This window comes from Glandiceps talaboti (assembly GCF_964340395.1).
Source record: "Glandiceps talaboti chromosome 2 unlocalized genomic scaffold, keGlaTala1.1 keGlaTala1_2_unloc_1, whole genome shotgun sequence".
In the NCBI taxonomy this organism is placed as follows: domain Eukaryota; kingdom Metazoa; phylum Hemichordata; class Enteropneusta; family Spengelidae; genus Glandiceps; species Glandiceps talaboti.
The window spans coordinates 306,644-327,152 of NW_027554289.1; the positions used below are offsets into that span (position 1 = coordinate 306,644).

General features: G+C 34.4%; 2 protein-coding genes across 3 annotated transcripts in view; one reads left to right on the plus strand and one right to left on the minus strand.

Annotated features, from left to right (window-relative positions):
• The window catches only part of LOC144453248 (proteasome activator complex subunit 4-like), a 55,050-nt gene extending 39,091 nt beyond the window's left edge, over positions 1 to 15,959 (minus strand). The window contains exons 1-20 of the mRNA XM_078144519.1: positions 15,684 to 15,959; positions 12,665 to 12,805; positions 11,788 to 11,904; positions 11,158 to 11,202; positions 8,786 to 8,935; positions 8,449 to 8,512; positions 7,592 to 7,666; positions 7,300 to 7,419; positions 6,668 to 6,757; positions 6,233 to 6,291; positions 5,763 to 5,969; positions 5,370 to 5,556; positions 4,756 to 4,910; positions 4,262 to 4,412; positions 3,810 to 3,908; positions 2,185 to 2,322; positions 1,668 to 1,883; positions 1,059 to 1,213; positions 722 to 820; positions 23 to 194 (exon numbers count right to left, since the gene is read on the minus strand). Coding sequence (XP_078000645.1) covers positions 23 to 194; positions 722 to 820; positions 1,059 to 1,213; positions 1,668 to 1,883; positions 2,185 to 2,322; positions 3,810 to 3,908; positions 4,262 to 4,412; positions 4,756 to 4,910; positions 5,370 to 5,556; positions 5,763 to 5,969; positions 6,233 to 6,291; positions 6,668 to 6,757; positions 7,300 to 7,419; positions 7,592 to 7,666; positions 8,449 to 8,512; positions 8,786 to 8,935; positions 11,158 to 11,202; positions 11,788 to 11,904; positions 12,665 to 12,805; positions 15,684 to 15,877 — 2,634 coding nt within the window. The 5' untranslated portion in view covers positions 15,878 to 15,959. The remainder of the gene's footprint in view (positions 1 to 22; positions 195 to 721; positions 821 to 1,058; positions 1,214 to 1,667; positions 1,884 to 2,184; positions 2,323 to 3,809; positions 3,909 to 4,261; positions 4,413 to 4,755; positions 4,911 to 5,369; positions 5,557 to 5,762; positions 5,970 to 6,232; positions 6,292 to 6,667; positions 6,758 to 7,299; positions 7,420 to 7,591; positions 7,667 to 8,448; positions 8,513 to 8,785; positions 8,936 to 11,157; positions 11,203 to 11,787; positions 11,905 to 12,664; positions 12,806 to 15,683) is intronic.
• Positions 15,960 to 16,115: 156 nt separating this feature from the next.
• On the plus strand, positions 16,116 to 20,475 carry LOC144453249 (acylphosphatase-1-like). Of its 2 annotated transcripts, XM_078144520.1 has the most exons (5): positions 16,116 to 16,376; positions 16,909 to 16,925; positions 17,794 to 17,903; positions 18,877 to 18,998; positions 19,609 to 19,733. In XM_078144520.1, coding segments are annotated over exons 1-5 (339 nt in total). In that variant the 5' UTR covers positions 16,116 to 16,288; the 3' UTR covers positions 19,611 to 19,733. The 2 variants fall into 2 exon arrangements, with proteins under 2 accessions (XP_078000646.1, XP_078000647.1); XM_078144521.1 differs by lacking the exon at positions 18,877 to 18,998 and having other exon boundaries at positions 16,121 to 16,376; positions 19,609 to 20,475.
• The last annotated feature ends 34 nt before the right edge of the window (positions 20,476 to 20,509 follow it).

Here is a 20,509-nt window from a genome sequence, read left to right on the forward strand (position 1 = left end):
CACTGTGTATTTAAACACTTACCTTGATTAGTAGGAATAATGACTTAGTATCATCTTCATGATTAGTCAGCATATATTGTAACAAGTCATGCATTAACTTGGCAACTAATTCTCTTGTGTTGTTTTCTTGTTCTTCTTCATCTAAGTTGTTAACAGTACTGAAAAAACAACCTAGACTGACCTGAGATTCAACTCTATCAAATAGAAAATATGAATTTCATTAATGATAGATTTTTTTTCATGCTTTGTATGAATTATAATCTTAAGAGTTTTAAATTTAGCTTCTGGGAGTCATCACACCTAATGATCTCAAGATAGTTTCATCATAATGCAAAGTGAGTTACAGTTTATACTAACAAATCTACTCATAGTCATATATTTGGAAACAAATCCAAAATTTTCACTGAAGTCTCATGTTTCTTATCCTGTGAATAGCAAGTTTTACTTGGTATAAAGCAAATCCATAGTCCATATGAAGTCATTCTCATGTGCAGTGAAATTTTTATGTGAAGAACATGACATGAACATTTTAACATAGTTTCTCAGTCTAAGAAATTCTTTCTAAATTTCTTGAAAAGTTAAAAACCAATGTTTTTTACTTTACATGATAAATCTACTCAATCTCAACAAGTGCCAGACGCCAAATATTTACCAAAGATTTCAATTTAGAAATTAGTTGTCTTAATCGCTGAATTTTATACAAAAATGTAGGAAAACTTACAATTTTGTATTCAATGATTCTCCTTTCCACCAGGGTAATATAGTACCACTACCATGAATACATACAAAAACAATGTGTAAACTCTGCTGCAACTCATCTCTGAAAGTACAAGCAATGGAACATTCTAGTTAGTATAGGATGAGACAAAACAGTTGTGTGTGTAACCATGTTCATACCAATTTTTCAAACTATTTTTTTGTTTGGCTATAGGTGATTATTCTATGAGTTCAACAACATCCAAAGGAACAGTGCAATATTTGACAGCAAAGATCCCTCGACATTATTAGCAGACCAAGGAAATATGTCACACAAATTGTAGCAGTGACAGTTACCATACCTTGAAAGTGATTCCCCATTTATAAACTTCCCAAGTCTTTCCATTTCAGGTTGAAGGAAAGTCTGTAGAAGGTGTCTGGCAAAGTCTTTACTTTCTTTGGTAGGAACATGCCACTTAAGATCTAGATTGTTAATATCTCCTGCTCTGGCCCAGTCCTTCATGGAGAAACAACAAGAAAAGTTATTGACATGATTGTGTCGTGTATATTATGCAGAGTTGTTACACCTCAGTAAACTGTGAACAGTTCTTCCAATTCATATCAGTTTATACTGGGAAGCAGATACTGTGAGTGGTCTATCAACTTTCCATGACAGGCAGATATTGTGAATGGTCTATGGTAGATATTCTGTGAGTGGTCTATCAACTTACCCTGACTGGTAGATATTCTGTGAGTGGTCTATCAACTTACCCTAACAGGTAGATATTCTGTGAGTGGTCTATCAACTTACCCTAACAGGTAGATATTCTGTGAGTGGTCTATCAACTTACCCTAACAGGTAGATATTCTGTGAGTGGTCTATCAACTTACCCTAACAGGTAGATATTCTGTGAGTGGTCTATCAACTTACCCTAACAGGTAGATATTCTGTGAGTGGTCTATCAACTTACCCTAACAGGTAGATACTCTGTGAGTGGTCTATCAAATCCTTCAGGTACACTGCAGTATTCCCTGGGATACATCATAGTCAATGATCTAAGGATATGTTTGAGTGTAGTACCAGCTAGTTCATAGCCTTCTTTACACGTAAGGTGTAGAGTCGACTGTAAAACTTCAATCAGCTGGTCTCCATACTTTAGTAAACTTTCACTTGGACACCTAACAACCTGATCAAAGAAACAGGACAGCTGATAAGAAACTCAAAGCAAATTTTACAATAAAGTTACAACTGATTGATAAATTATGAAATTTCAGTATTGATGGATACCATCTAAAATTTCCTGGAATGATAATGTCTGACAAATAAACATTTGATGTCAAATGTTATACAACAACAACAACAACAATAATAATAATAACAACAACAACAACAACAACAACAACAATAACAACATACTATTTTTGCACTTAAACATACACCTATTTGAAATTCATTTTATAAAAGTAAACACAACTTTTAGGTCTTACTTCTGAAAGTAGCTGCAACTTGAATAATACTTCATCATCTAGCTCTGTTTCCTGTTGCACTTCTTCCGATGTCGTGTGTGACAGGATTACTTGACTACAGTGAGGAATAAATTTCTTCAAAGCTGCTTCTGAATTGACCTGTATCAACAAACAAAAAAAAATCCAAACATTTGAAGACGATGTAACATACGTAGATTCAACATATCAATCCTTCATTTTCCAAGAGATCGCCAGTAGCCTCTCTAATTCTATGTGGTTTTCTTTCATTTCTATCCAAACAGGTAAAACAAATGTCAACGATAATACTTTCCACAATTCCACTTCATTTACTACATTGATAAGTGATACATAGTCATTCATTCATTTGAATGACATGACCTTTCATCTTTAAGTAAAAGTTGCAACTCCTGCAAAGTTTGAACACTTGTTTAATACAAAGATAGATAGGTAAATAAAAACAAAAAATTTAACCTTAGATTCACTGGAAGTAGCTTCTTAAGAGATGATTTGAATTATTTTGACAAATCAAAGGTAGTTTGAGAATTCCAGAATGCTTTTGTCGCTCGATGATAAATTCCCATAGCAAAATTAAGCAAATGATAGCATACATTCGGTAATTTTCATCCGGATTATCTTATAGGTTATTGTACACAACTGAGAAGTCACTACAATATTTTAATGTCAATTTTCTTCACTTTATTTTATAATTATACTAATTTCAAGTGCCTCGTGTTGTCTGCAGCTATTTCCCTAATCTCCCAATAAATCCGTGGGCATAATGGCAATACTTAAACTCTGTGACTACTTTCTTTATTAATGTATTTTTCTTCTTTCCAACCCCATTACAAAATGATGACCCTACATACACATTGGAAACTCAAGGTAGGTTTTATCCACAGACCATTTATCACGATAAAGAGAGATTGCAGTTTTTTACCTACTTAGTGAAAAAACCACTGACAAAGTAACTATGAAATATAGATATCAGTAAAAGTATATTTATCAGAGGTAATTAAACTCAGTGGGGTGTGTATTTACATTAGAAATGAAACTGAGTGTGCCGCCATTAGCGGAAACCATTACTCACTGTCAGAAATGCTGTCCTACTGTGAGTGTACTTATTATGAATATCTTAAATAAACCAATGTCAACACGTGACAATATCAGTGACAGTTTGTGTGTGCCTTAGCTTCTCAAAAGAGGTCAAGCAACATTTAGGTTACTTTATATATGATACTAACCCTTCATTATTATTAAATATTAAAATATATGATCAAATATAAAATATTAAGGGATTGGAAGATTTAAATATACATATTCATAACATATTCAACAGACATGGGTCACAGTTTTCATCATGGACAACAAAAATGAATATATTCTCAGTACCTGCAATAGCATTTTACCTCATGCTAGAAGGTCAAAATTAAACACAGAGGTCAACTTATTCTCACATGTGCCTATAGTAATGCATGTATAGTGCTTGGGAGCGGAAGTTGGGGTGTCGACCAAGAAATTTATAGTCACTATTATGACACACCAAATAGGTGATAGAATTCTACTGCAAGTATCGACAATTGGAATGAAAAAAATATGATATGAGCATAATGGCAAGAGTATCTTACCCTAGTTGCCACCCTACATATATCAGACAGCATTTTACCAGCTACTTTAGTATCAAATACATGTGTTGTAACATAGTTGTAAAGTCTGTCAAGGGCAACCTGTGGAGAGAGAGAGAAAACACATTGGGTAGTCAGAAATGTGAAGCAGGGAAAATAGAAAATGTAATGTATGGAGAATAAGAAATGATATATATACTTTTTTTTTCATTCATTTTATTGTCAATTTGAAAGCAATATGTACATGTCAATAATGACCACATAAGACAAAAAGGAGAAACAAAATGGCAATTTGGAGTCCAAAAACTAGCTTTCCACTAATTGGATCAACAAACATGTAATATATAGTCGCTCTGAAGAAATGGAAGTGACATATACCCCAATATAGCCAGGGTGAACTGTTAGTGAGTGAAGAACTGAAAGTGGAAGACAGACAGTGATACTTCAAAACATACCTGATATAGCTGAGGGGAACTCTGTGTCAGTAAAGAACTAAAGGTGGAAGACAGTGCTATTTCCATAACACTCTCAAGTTGATTCTTAGATGTCTCTATATGATGTCTAGTGGCTGGGTCAGGATTACTACTTTCTATCAGGGAAAAACACCTGCAAGTAAGTCAAATCAGGTCAAGTTTACAACGTTGCATTCAATCTAAGGGAAACATCAACACAACATTTATTTGCATAGAAATGCAGAAAAAAAACCCGGGTAAGTCTGAGAGCAAGAATCGATGGCACTATGTTCAAGCTCACATGCAGAGGAGAAAGATAAAAGATAGCGAAGGAACATGGAAGCAAACTGAGAACAAGTCAGAAAGGTGGAGACACAGAAAAGGAGAGCTGTAGAAGTTGATGATAGTTAAACAGACACAGAAAAACGGAGACATACGGAGTGAGATTTCAAGAGAAACAAAGTTATGAATTTACAGATTCTTCTCAAAAGGATTACCTGTTCATGAAATTCAAAATAAAGTCTTCAAATCCAGCAGTTGCTGAACAAAGTTCTCTTTCAATTTCAGTGAGATCATCTCGTACAAATAATGCTTCAGAACAATCTACCAGTGGTACAAGTGATACAAAAGTTGAAATCACTTGAAGTGTCACCTGCAGATATAATGTAAAATACACAATGTTATACAAAACTATTCAAAATGACCTTCAACTACAAAGAGACGTTGAAATGTGATAGTCCTTGAATGTAATATTCAGATATATCTCAGAGGTGAATACTGTTAATATTTATTTGTTATTTGCAACTTCATTAATTTTATAGTTGTACCATTGTTTGGAAGCACACAACCTTAGCATGGTGTGGGTACATCTACTGTTTGATAATCTACTGACCAAACATATGCTTAATGCTTGAACACTTACCAAACACTTGCCTATCACTGGATTACTTCCCAAACACTTGCCTATCACTGGATTACTTGCCAAACACTTGCCAAACACTAGACTACTTACAAAGCAATTACCTAAACACTGGACTACTTACAAAACATTTGCCAAACACTAGATTACATTGTACTTACAAAGCAATTGCGTAAACACTGGACTACTTACCAAACATTTGCCTATATCATTGGGATCAATGCCTGGAAGTATTAGTTGTAACAATGGCATGAGGTGAGTTGGACCTTCTGGCAACCACTTCCCACCTTTGAGTAGTGTTTTAGATACAGAAACTACACAGCTTAAAGTTGCTATCAACTGATGAGGCTCTGTTAGAGTCTGTAGTGCTGCATATGTCCTATGAAAATAAAAGCATAATTATCAGTTGTTCATGTACACAAGATGTGATCGTTGACAAGTATAGATTGAACTTCAATGTTTTGACACAATCTAGTTACTAACCAGGTTTTCATAGAGTGGGACCCCAAGGCTTGCGTGGGTCAATCAACAAAATGTGCACTTTAAGGTAGCTCCCAGAACATTAAAAAAGAAGTAAAACCTTACTTTTCTAGAAGTGTTGGTATGACTAGTTCTGGTCTGAGGAAAGCAAGGTTCTGTAATGCTGCGGCAGCTTCCATGTGACCAATTTTACAAAAGATGGCAGGAAAGACAGCTGGTCGGACACTTTCAACGAATGCTGTGATGTTTTCCTCTGTTAGTTTGTAATCTTCTTTGATAGAATGCAGCCATGTGGGTTTCTTATGTCGCTCTCTGTTGAACGAGTAAAAGAAATGAGGTGATGCCTATAAATAATTACATGTACACTGAAAATATTAAGACGTCATCAACAAACTATTATGAATTATGATTTCATACCAAGTACGAATCTATCGACACCTGTTTACTTTTAGTTACTGACATTGGTTTCTTTATGCTTTCTCCTGGCTAGCAAATTTTCTATGATAAAATTCATTGTTTGTCATTTTTTTGTACTATGGTAATGTGAAGTTTTTGAGACAAGTTTAAGAACTCACCTGTGTATCCGCTTGACAAACATAGCTGGCAATCTGTGTATCAACCTTTGTAGTTTCAACTTGAAATGAAATGAAATGAAAAGTGTGATATTCATTATGAGATAGTAGTTACTTTGAATTATGCACTATCATATCAGTCATCTGTAATTCCACTCACGCACCATTCTAGTCTTATTCATAATTTGTGACCCAGACTATTTGTATGTACAAGACTTCAAATATCCAAGTACACTTCCTTGCGCCAACTTTCTCTATTCATCAACCAAATATCTGTGAGATAACAGTACTTCTAGACATACATGTTACTCTGTTAATTGCTGTGATTGTTTTATATGCTACCCATTCTCATAATCCATACTCCAAATTTACTCCAGAAGCTATTTTCGACAATGAAAGTAAAAATATTTGACTCTAGATTTTTTTGGTGATACTTACAGTGTATTTGCCTACATTTGAAGGATGGTAATAGGATTCCAAAGCACTGAAGAACCTAAATAAATGTTCTTGACAAAGTCCATCAGGGCCCTGTAAATTAATAGGTACAATTTCCTGTTATCCATAACGGATATTATAATACTTTTTAGCTAAGTTAGGTGAAATATAGGTGAATGTGTGAAGTATGCTGAACATTTCATGTTAGATTTCCTTCTACAGACAATGTATACGTTCAAGAAATGCATATGACAGTTTTGTAGGCAAAAAATAGTCAAAATTGGGAAACATTTGAAATTTTATGATGGATTTCCTACTACAGACAATGTATAATGGATACATTGTCTGTAGTAGGAAATCCATATGACAGTTTTTCAGGCAAAAAGTAGTTAAAATTGGGAAGTACTTCAAATTTTTGGAAGCATTGTATTCAGAAGTTAATGTACGGTACATTGTATTAAGTATTTGTGAAGTGGAAGGTTTCATAATAGGTGTTCTAATGTGGAGAAATGTATATTGTTACAGCGAGGCATGTTGGAGTTCTTTCTTGTTGATAAAAAATAGAGAAAAAACTTGAAATGTTGTGAAAAATTGATCTCAAACACAGATTGATTGTTTAATACTACGTTTCTTACCATCATAGCTACTATCCACATACATACAACTGATATATCATAACCATTGCCAGCTCTACCAACTTGTATTCGTTTGGTGCCAACAGGTAGATTGAAACTACGTAAAACACGAGTGAATATCTGGAACAGAAAACACGTCTGATTAAAATTTGAACAGCTAAAAATACCCTCAAGTTGATTATCTTCTGTTTTACAATGATAAAGAATTTCAATATCTACTGCCAAACTCGACAGTTTTAGTTGTGGGTACGTTCGGATAACACTGAAAAAAATAACTTATTTGTTCAATTACCTTGGGAATATATGGTGTCCAGTCTATGTATCCAATATTGTCATAGGCAACCCTTCCAAATAGTTCTACAATAGTCTGGAAAAGAAACGAATGGAAAATAATGAACAATGACAGTTTGAATTGAGTTACATGTAAGACAAAAATGTTAATCTATGATAAACAAAGAGTTGGTACATTGTTCAGCTACGTAAAACACTCATCCTGTTTACAAGAATGAGTACACTGCTTTGCAACAACTGTAAAATACTTCTTAATGGTTCACATGTGATTAGGTGTATCTGAAGTTTTGTTCAAAGCATGACATGTTTGTGTTTGTGTAGTGTTTAGGTAGGAATGAGGATAATGAAGTGCTTTCATTAAATGCCAGTTTGTACATTAAAAGCCCATGATTCAATCCAAGGTTCTGACATACATACACAAACTGAAAATATTGTTGTTCAAGGTGGTGGACTACACAAGTGGGTGATAGTAGTGCCTTGGTTGTGCACATATAATCACTCTGTAATCAAGATACTGTAAACATTGGAAGTCACCAAAGATGTATTCTGCAAGATCATGGAAGTTATTAGAAAGGCCACCTTACTGTGAGTATAATTTAATAGACCAATGTCTATTCAATAACTTTATGTCACAACAATAGTGTCTATCTTAGTATACTGAAAGTTTGCTTTCCATTGTCATACTGCAACAACTATAGTATTTGTTATGTACATCTCATTACATGTATACGCTACATCTAATACCTGAACTATAAATCAAGTCAGCATAACGGATGCGAATATAATACAAAATATGATTTCAAAGCTATTTGTCAAAAATTTGGCTATTCCTGGAATATTTGACATAATAATACTTACAACTTCCCAAGGTGGAGTACTATGTGTGGCATCCCACAGGGCTAACAATTCGTCTAACCATAACCTGAATACAAAAATAAAATTGCATGATATTATTATTAAGAAAGGGTGGATTCTACAGAAAGTGGCAAAAATACCTATCCAAGAAAACTCCTAAAATATAGAGTGGCATGCTCAGTTCCAAATCCCATATGTACAGCACAGACTACTGTTAGTTACACAGGGACTAGACTGCAAAGATTATTATTAATCATACAGGTACTAAACAGCACAAACTGCTATTAATTACACAGGGACTAGACTGCAAAGATCATTATTAATCATACAGGTACTATACCTGAATCCTTTGTCATGCTGTTCTGGGAGTAGTGTTGTTGGTATAAACATTTCCATGTAACTAATTCCTTTTGACATGGTGACATCAAATGGGCACAGCAACGGTCTCCATTCATCCAACATTTCCTGAGTGCTGTCTTCGGGGAAATAGCTGTCACAATAGTCATAGAAAGATTCTTCTTAATTCAGATAAAAATTGTACAATTCAACAAAATACTGGTGCATGTCCACCTATACAATGGCCTCTGACCTATCAAAATAACTGATGAAAGGAAAGACTGGAAAAGACAATGCTACTGCTAGTCTAGATATAAAAAAGTGTTTTTAGTCATTGTCAAAACATCTCAGTTTTCATGTATTGATATTATACTGACAGGTAAAATGTTGCAAAATATAAAACCTTACGTAGTCTTAAAGTGTTGTGAAAATTACTGTTTGCATATCTGCATGTAGTATTTATGATTGAAATACATGACCTCAAATAACCCCTAGTAATGTCAACAATGTAAAAGATATTGATATGCCATTTAATATTGACCATGTACAATTTGAAAATGTAGAAAAACATTGTAAAGATGAAACAGCACACAATCTCTTAAAGTGGCCATATGGATAAGAATTTGGTATTTATTTTGGATTTTTATTTGATGAAACAAATTCACTATGTGTTTATACTTGAAAAAATAATGCGAAAGAGCATATACCAAGTCCATGTTCATAACTCAATACATTGCAAAAAGATGGAAAAAGTGTAAAAAGTTTGTTATTGTACGTACAATAACAAACATTTTATACATTGTTTAATGTTTTGCAGTTTATTGAGTTATGGACATAGACTTAGTATATGTTATTTCACATTATTTTTTCAAGTATAAAAACATAGTGAATTTGTTTTATCAAATAAAAATCCACAATAAATACCAAATTCTCATCCATATGGCCACTTTAAAGAAATAGTTGTCTGGGATAAAGAAGAACAGACAGCAAAACAATCAAACTTGACTACCACAAAAAACACTGCTATATGTATTGCAGAATGTTTTCAAAACAATACAGTATGTGACACTTTGCAGCCATATCTTTCAATGATGTTATGTTGGTCTTGTGCCAACAACAGTGGTTATGTTTCAGCTGACATTTGTTTTGTTCTAGAAGGACTAACAATGGGATATCAATATCATGACAAAACGACTGATTAGGAATGTCTTGGCATCATCACATACAGTTGATAAGTCAAGCCATATGTACAATTTACCCACTGGTGTAAACATCTGTTTCTCTATAATGGAACTATGTCCATCAGAAGTTAGGATGTGTCCCTGTCTATTGGGATCCATTATAAACAGACTGTAAAACACTTTGATTAGCTGCATGCATGAGATGTCTGCAACTCTCAAGGTGATTACTACAACCCATAACACCAAAGTAAAACATCTTCTGTATGTACCACAATCGTTTATAGCATCCTTATCAAGTGTAAAAGCATACTGTTTCATTTGCTAATTGACCACATTAGAACGGTCACATACTAGGCTTGTAGATACTTTTACACTTGACATGAATGCTATAAATAAGTGTAGCACATTATGTCATAGAGAAAGTGCTTTACTTCAGTGTTACTTGTTGTAATATGAATGCTATAAATGAGTGTAGCACATAGAGAAAGTGCTTTACTTCAGTGTTACTTGTTGTAGTAAGTTTCAACAACAGCTGACAACCAAATTGTTAAATGCTTAGTCATTTTTGCTATCTTCACTAAGTAAACTTTAGTATCTAATGAAATTTGCAGGAAAATAATGGCAGCTATGCAAAACCTAGGCCTAAAGGGTTTTTGACTGCAAAGATTCTAACCAAAAAGAGTTTTACGTTCGAGACGAGCTAATGATTTTTATGGATATCTGATGGCTCTATTGGGAGTCTTCTCCTGTTTACATCATTTCATGTATAATACACAGCAGGGTTGATATAACTTACACGTACTAACGCCATCCATATATAACACAGTAAGGATTAACAACATTAAACCGCAATGCATAAAACCTTATTCAGCTCTGAACAATGTAACTACATAGTAACATACCATTTGTAGTTTGTGTTATTGCAGAGACCATGATTCATTCAGTCAGAATTTATACACAGTACATACAATAGTATTGTGAAATACTTTACATGTATTTCTAAAGGTCTTCATTTTCACTGCAACCGGCTGTCATGTGTTTTACTTTCAAAGATTATAGACTGTGTATACAAAATTTGATTGAAAATACTTTACACAGAAACTTTATCATGAAAGTGGAAAAGAGTTGAAATAGCAAAACTGAATTTTGTGCAAACAACAAAAAAAATTCCAAAGGCAATTTTGAAATGACTTACATGCGTGCACATTTCACCAGGTTCTTCAAGACATTATCTATGGTACTGTGGAGAAAAACAAAACAAATAGTTGAAAAATATATTTAGTAAGTAGATGATAATCTACTTTTATAGCAAGAATAGGGTGACTAACTATATGATTACATGATTGTCATGGAAAAAGTTAATGTTTTTAAATTAGTATCTTATGGGAAAATGGAAGCAAATCCCAATGTGAAAGGACCAATGAATATGTAAGTTTCATTTTCTATGAACATCTATATATAATATGGTGTACAGATATGTCTTACAGTTTTTGATGTAAACCATAATCTAAAACATATTTTCAAAGCAGCCTACACCACATTTGTGATGACATAGTGTTGAGTATCATCCATCATTTATGACTGACAATAAACTGTACATATACATGTACATGGCTGTAACTGGAAAAGAATAACTCAAGTACTCTGTAAATGAACCACTATAACACTGTATTCTGAACACATACACTGTCAAATGTTTGGATAATAGATACCTAATTGTTTATTCATCTCCAATTCCTGACGTTGTATGTTGTAGAGCTGTCTTAAATGAAGGGGGCTACGGTTAAAATCAGAGAATTATCCATCATATATATAAATCACTTACTGAGGTAGCCACTCTAATCCTAAAGGCTCATAGCGGGAATAATAGATTCTCTCTACAACTTCATACAATGGTCTCCACTCCAATATGAGGTCTTCTCTGGACAGCAATTCTCTTTTCCTGCAATACATGTAACATAATAATGAGAGCGTTCAGACAAGTACCTGTAACTATAGTAGGACCTGTCATAATCAACAGGTTGTCATGACAGAGTGGTTAGCTCATTCACATTTTGCTATTGCAATGTTTTGGGTGGAGGGTCTATGGTTTTGCCAATAGTTGACTTGCCTGTCATCACACCCTTCCTGTGGATATCATGTATTCAATCATGGCAGCTTATGAGATACCCCAATCTGTGTTTACAATGGCGTCCAAGTCAAGTCAGTGAGTTAATGACGTCTGATACTAGTGATACAAAGCATTACATATAAGCATCTAATAATGGTTGCCTTCAATTATGCTGACATCATTTGAGTATTGCACATTGATTTCCCAAACCAATCTGTCCAGCATCAAGTACATACAATGGAAAATATATTGCAAGTTATTCAATAATAACTCTTATCTCTCACAAATTACAGTGGCCACTGCTTAATATATATTAATATAATATTTTAATTACCTTCTTTGTACTTACCATTAGATTATGCTTGATGTACTCTTACTATCGGTAATAAATAGTTACTAATACTATTATGTATTAAATGATGCTAAAGGTGTCAATGTATATTGTCTAGTCTATCAAAATCATTTCTACACATAGTTTTGTGCTATACATCATCAAATCTTAAGATCTCTCTTAGGGGTTACAGGTGATTTGATACCACATTGGCATCCAGACTATTCTACACAATACTTGCATACACACTGTTTTACTTACTTCAAAAGTGTGATCAAGACCTGAGCAAACTTTTGTAATATTCTGAATTCTAGATCAGGAGTTAAGAACAGTTCATACATCAACTTGATCAGCAACACATGATCTTCCTTGGAAAATTTGCGACCATACAGACGAATGTACCTGAAGTAAAACATATACATGTATGAGTAGGTATATGTAACTCATCACACGCCATACCTTTATAGAAATATCACATTCATATGCCATACACTTATGCCAAGTGATTTGAAATTGAAGCAATCTTTATGAAGGGAAATGCCAGTCCATGAAGTACAGCCATCTTGATAATAAGTGAGTCTTGCATTCAGTGAGTTCATAATTTTACTTCACTTATGCCACATGAAATTATACAAACAAGCATAAGTGAAAGTTTTGATACATTGGACAATGACGTACATTCACCTGGATGTTACCTCTTGACCTAGTTGAGTGGCCTATTGCTGGCATGTCATACTTGTAAGTTGTAGTTACAACTACATGTAAACTCTATGAGTTTAGACATTGTTAGTCTAGTGCTATCCTTCATCAAATCTTTCATATCTCTCTTTCAGTCAGACTTAGAGACCATGTTGGTATCGACACTAGGACTGTCCGACATTGTGTATGCAGCAGATGATACACTCTTAGTCTTGTACATAAATCAAGGACTTTTTTTAGACCTATGTAGCCATAGGCTATGAAGTACAACACAAGAAAAGGCCAGATCAGACTATGACTCTCAGGTGACAAATTAAAGCCATGGTAATGTGGAGAGACTTTATATGCATGTGAGAGAGAAGTTTACTCTCAACTACATTTTTCTCTGTCATCACCTGGAGACAATGAAATGTGATAAATAGAATGACAACTCATTCTCTACAACTTATGAAAGTGGCCCTATTTCCTATAACTGGTGTTCCCCTCTATTAAAGTTGCCATAAGCTTTTGTAAGAATCTACACTTCTGATGGTACAGACATGCCTCTCAGACTAGCTTTGGTATAAATCAACTGTAATGGGTAACAGGGAATATCTGGTATATAGTCCCAAATACTGAGAACACTTCCTTCAATCTTACGTCTTCTTCCAAATCATAGATAGTCAGAGTTATTTTGAAAGCTGGAAATGGGCTGGAATAAATACTCATTACTGGGAATCAAAAACAACACAGTATGGATTCCAAACTAGGCTACAAATACAAAATGTAAACATACAAACATTTACACAATCCTTGACATGTTGTTCACAGAGTTGTGAAACCAAGACGTTGTTTTTTTTCAGCAACTGATGTACATACGATTGTAGCCTATTACTAGTACAAGTACAATTGTGTACATGTTTGATTTCTTCAAGGCAATGACCTTGCACTCAAAACAACTTGACTTACAAACCCTATCTAATAAAATGTTCCTCCTTCTCCCTTGTTGATACAAACCACAAAAAGTTTAAAATATTTAAAAAAAGTTGCAAAACCAAACCTTGGAACATAGTCCCTTGAGTGTTAATTTTTGCTGTGTATAATATGCAATTGCAACTTATCAGATACCCCAATCTGTGTTGACAATTGCGTCTAAGCTAAGTCAGTTGATGATGTCAGATAGAAAGCATTGCTATAATAATGGCTGCCTTCAAATGTGCTGACATCATGAAGTTTTAGACTTTGCTTCCTTGCTTTGTCCCCATCCCAAAAACATCAAGTATACATATATTAACATGGCCAAAATGAATATGATTAGAATAATCTGATATATCCCTTACATTGGGTACTGCTTCAAAAAGAGAAAGTTGATATTGTAAACTTAGTTGCCTAATTACATGGTTCATACTTAAATTGTTTACTGAATCATACTAGAGTTGTTTATGTTCATCTACAATTTACAAAATCAATTTCTAAATGAGAATCATAAAAAAAAAACTTATCTAACTTCATCATATAAACATAACAAGGCCATTCCTTGGCTTTCTCTGATGTTGTGCTGATTGAAGATTATCAAAACATCTCATCCTGATCCCCACACTCTAGCTCACTTATATGTCGTCATTGATGGACCTTGTGACTGATGTCAGTGATGATGCAAATTGCATGTAGTCTGACTTCCTTCAATTTTGCTGACATCATTTTCAATATGAAGTCCCATTTTCACTCAGAATGTCTTTTGTCGCAATACTATTACTACTAATAATTCGTGACCAGTTTTACTTCAGAAATGAATATATCCCGACTTTTACAGTATATTTTCCTTTACTTAGCGACAGACAATTGCAAAACTCAAGGAAAAGAGATGCCACTGGAAAGTGACAACCACAAAATCTTGACTTTGACATCAACACTACTTTGCACACCTGTACATTTAGGAGGTTCAATACCAAAATGAAATGACTTACAGCAAATCTGTGTATTACATGTTGTGAGAATTTGCAATACTTTCTTAATTGTTCTTGCAATGGGCCAGAACTTTCAGCAATTTTTAAAACTTGTACTATGTAGTATGAGGAATGTGTTTCTATACCGCCATGATTCCACATACTAACTACTAACCTATATGTAGCAAGAGTTATCCCTGTGATGACTTGTTTTTATATTCAACATCAGATTTAGAACTGTTTACATAAAATTCACAACAGACATGGATAATAGATAGTAAGAAATAACGAACATATTGTATTGTAAGAAGTTGTCATCTATCTTTGCCTTTTACTAAAATTTTGATTTTTAAAAAAAATAATAAATCGCTAACTAAAAATAGCACAGCTTTCACACAGATGCTTTATTTGGTTTGACAGTGTCAATTAAATGATACAAAATACTTTGAGAATACTGTGACATTTACAGAGGATTCTGGAAAATGCCATTTTATTTAATACCATCTCCATGTAAATGCCATATCATTATCAAAATCATGTACATGCGCTTTCGTTCATTAATCGACTGACTGCCACATTTCCTGAAATAATACTTATAAGATATGGTCAAAGAGTAACAAAAAAATACTATTTGAAATTAAAATCTGGATACTTACGTTGAAAGTCTACTGGTCCAATGGATGATACCAGGCCTCACCTCCCGAAGTTGAACTGCTCTTCCAAGGTTAGCTTTGAGTTCCGCGAGAAATCTGTTGGATTCTTCGTCGAGTTTATCAGCATATGGTAATAATTTATTGTACGATATTTCTTTCTGGGGTTTAAACCCAAGTTGTTCTTCACGATCGTCCATGCTGGGTTAAATTTGAGCGTTAGTACACTATGGATTCGGCTGACTCACTAACAATCTGTCGAGGCAGCCATGTTGCCGTGGCCGTATGTGCCTCTCTTCTGTTCGGGTCAGATGTCAAATGAGGTCCATAGAAGGTTCTATTATTACACGGGAGTCAAGGTCTCACCGTTTCTAAATGTCGTTTTCTGCAATATGTGCACGTCTGTTTTACTTTGTCTATTCCTATCAAATTGTTTGCTAGTCAAATAACCACCGTTTGGTTTACTTCTAAGCTCGATATTTTAGCGTGAATTGTCACTATGAGATTTGATCTGCCCATAGACAATAACACGACTATACTAACCACCCCATTCAAAATATTGGGGTTCTCCCATCGAGATAGGCTGCCGATTGCACTCCAACGTTGAGACGATGGCAGCGAATGCGTCGAGAACAGCAGCCAGAGGTGCAGGAACTGCGCTCATGTCGGTCGATTTTGAGGTATATGGTAAAGTTCAAGGTAGGCAATCTAGGACTGCCTCTATAGTATTGAAAATCGTAATGTAAAATGCAATTTTACATGCGATAAACGTTTTGTTTCCAATGACAACAACGGACGGGTTTCCGTTGACCATTGCATTGTAAAGTTTACCTGTCTGTTGTGAATATAATACAAATAAACCCCACGATGATCTATAACGGTAGTCGGTAACCTATAGGCTGTAGCGACTTTTGAAAAGGCACATCCTTGGCTACATGAAAGACTTCAAGCTGGGTTGAAATACAACATGTCATACAACCAATTTAGATATATTGCAATTTGTGTACAGTACGTACCTCTGTAAACATGATAACCTAAATCCAAGTGTCATTATTCTTATCCGCCGCTGCTCATTTAATTCTTCGTCCAAATCACATTCATAATACATGTGTAATTATCGTTATTGTAATCCGTTGACTACAATATGAGACGAGTTATACTATCTCTAACTTCACAGGAGTTTACTTTCTTCTGTCTAATTTGTTACTTCTTTTTTCCCCCTTGTGTCCAGGTGTATTTTTCAGGAAGGTATGTTTCGTTCATCTTTATTTGTTTGTTTACATATACTTAATATGGACGTGCCTTGTGTGATGATAGTTTTGATATAAATTATGTATTTGAAATATGACATTTACATTGCCAGAACTGACAATGCATCTTAGCCTTGGGTGGTAACCATTTCAACACTGTAACATTGTAAGTCTTTCCATGGTCTTTCACATGTAACAGAGTGTGGAAACCAAAGTATGTCGCATATTTGTCAAGTTTCTATGTAGATGGCCACAAAAACATCTTTTTAAATTCAGTAAACTGTAATACTAGGTGGATGAGGGAACTCATTGAAGTGAAATTCACCATACAACACAAGTTAAACAATGATTATCATCTTCAAAGAAAACATTAAAAATTATTAGCAAGGCACGATCGCACAATGTCGCACAAGCTCAACAAGTGAACATTTGTTTAGGTCAAAACCCCCTCCACAAGTGTGATATCAAATGTTTCTATATGATGTAAACTAGGCAGAAAACTGTAGCAGTCACACCACTATGATCGATGTAATATAAAACATGATGGTAAACACATCAAAATACTACCAGAAACCCAGCACCATATCTCACATTAGAACAAGTAAATTTTAATCAACTTATCAACATCTCAGTGGTAAATACAACAGCTGTTATCTTCGAAGGGGTGAAAGCTTTCCGTCGAAACATGGTTAGAATTGTGAAAATGTAGTTCAGCAATAACATAATTGACGCCAGACCCCTCCCCCTAAATGAATGATGTTCGCTTATGGATCTTGTGTGACATTGTGCGATCATCCCTAAGCTACTGGCATGACAAGTGTCAAAACACCATACATGTGCATAATATGATTCCTCCATATTTACAGTATACACGAAAGAATGCTCTAAAACATGGTCTTGTAGGATGGGTACAGAATACACAGACTGGCACAGTCTTGGGTCAGATGCAAGGACAAGCAGATAAGATAAGAACTATGTAAGTATGGTATGTCTGTAAACAGTTTTACAGGTATATGTGTATTTGAGATGTTCAATGTCATGTAAGTTGAATGTGTTGAAATCTGGCATTGAAAGACTTAATCAAGGCTAAAGTGACTAGTGGTTGAAAACAAGTCATCAATGAGAAAGAAACCAAGGCAACAAAAAGTGAGGCAAATCACTTTTCTTCTAATATAATGGAGACAATTTTGTCCACGCACCAACTGGTTCTGGACTGAATACATGTGATATAAGTCACAAGGTACAAGAGGTATTGGAGTCATACATGTGAAGTCGGTTACACTTTATTTTCACTATTGTTGAATTCCTTACTACGTCTCTCAAAAGTAACTGGTACATCTCTTCTTCCTACTCAACACAAAATCTCTCTGTTGACTGACTGTACTGTGAGAATACATCAACAAGCATCACCTTCTTCTCATGCACGTTACCTTTTCTACAAGTATCAGTCTTTGTCATTTCTGTACTCTTCTCTATCAATTCTAGGTTAAGAAAGTGTCCTTGGCCATGCCATTTTACTTACAAAGAATAAACATCAGTGCTGCAATGGATGTTTTGATATTGCAGTGCTGTATGTCACAATTAGTAATACATTGGATAATTAGTAGTGGTACTCATTTGTCCACCATTGCATTTAGTGGTCGTTGCGGTAATGAATGATAAAGAGTTAGTTGGTGAACACATGCAGTACAGTGTAGCCACACATGGAGACCATGATAAACTCATTTGACACTGAATCAGTGGAGGATTTGATACATGTACTAACACCACGAATAATTTCAATCTTGCAGTCTGGTGATGGTCAAAATGTATTTCAATAAATAAAACATGGCAGTTTTGACTTGGTGACTTTCCCCCACAAGACTTACTTTACTCTCGTGACATAACTTGATCAGGGTGTTAAATCTCAGATGTATGTGTATCCCTAACACTGTTGTATTTTTCATCAGGAAACATTGGTTGGAAAATAAAGGTAGTCCACTGTCTTCAATCCACAAAGCAGTGTTCTTTAATGAAAAGCCCATACAAAATGTAGATTTCTCAGAATTTAAAGTAAAGGCTTGGCATACCTGTAAGCATCTTTCCATTCTTTCCTTCATTCATTTAGAAAGTTTGGGGATTGCAGATGGTATATGCATAGGTAGCTAGCTGTATTGTTGTGTGTGGAATTTAGAAATACTGAACTTCATCAAAATAATACAAAGTATGGCACTTTAAATACAAAACTAATTTGCAATTAATCCTTCATAAAGATTAGTAAAATTTACGATGCTTTTTTTTTCAGACGGCTTATTGAAACGCATAAAACAAGTAACACAATTTGCAGTGTTCAGTTTTTTTTTATCCTAGGAACACCACTGTGCAATAACTTTTTGTGTATTTTTCAGTTGATAACTATACACTCTTGTTTTAATTTTGTTTACATTTTTAGTAACTGTAGTGGGATTTTAAAATGTTAAGCACACTAAAAAGTTTTTTTCTCACTTTTTGGAAAGCATGTTATGCATGGCCTTGTGTAATTGCAACTTTTCCTCCCAATCTTTCATGTTGGGAGTACCTACATCAAGTAGCGATCCTCAAGCTTTCAGATGACCATAACCTTTCTGCATGCGTGTCTCTCTCATCGTTTTTTTATTACTGTTTGTTTGAAATTGACCGATGTCTCTCTTTACATCCTGTAGGAAACAGTGGCTCAGGAAAGAGGGTAGTCCAAGGTCACGTATATCACGTGCTGAATTCAGAAGTGAGAGAGTTATCACCGAGTTAGAGCACAAAGAGTTTATCATTTTAAAACCCTAAGGACTGAAAACAATTCCTTGAGCTGACCATAGCGCTTACAAACAACTTACCTTTGACTATAATGCCTGTGACATTTCTCTCTGTAGACGATCTTTAATGCACATTACTAGTACTCGGCAGTTCTGAATGTAGGGGTTGAATTTTCAGGTGGGCATTTTGCCATGACATTTCATAATTTACAATACAGCTGGGTTGTTTTTTTTAATCGGTCATATGCATGTATTTGTTGTACATTTGGGGGATATTTCTCAAATTGAATGAGGAAAATTACATTGGGAAAATAGTCCATGTATAAATACATTCATAGCTTTAGTGAAAAACAGACTAAATTATTACATCTAACTGCTTTAGCATAGTAAAACCGGAAAGTTTTATGTTTTATCAATGTAAAGAAAGCTGTAAAGAAGTTTTTGTGTAGATGATAAGAAAACTGTAAACAGTTAATTTTCTCATATAAATAGAAGAGAGAATGTGTTTTTCTGTTTTAATCTAGAATTTCTATAAAATTGATTAAGTACTGCACTTTTTTGTCTCTTAATTTTCACTTGTGAATGATTATGAAATGAGACCAATATTGAGTAGACCAGAGAAATATAGTAATTATTGTTACGGAAGTAGGAAAGTTACTTTCATCAGCACCTCTTAACACTCATTATGCAGTATTACCACAATGTGAAATGGGTTGATGAAGCAAGTTCATCACTAGTTAAAAAAAGTTGCCAAAAATATTTATTATGTAAATATTTCCGTATTTGTACCTTTTTGTATAGTTTAACAAAGCAA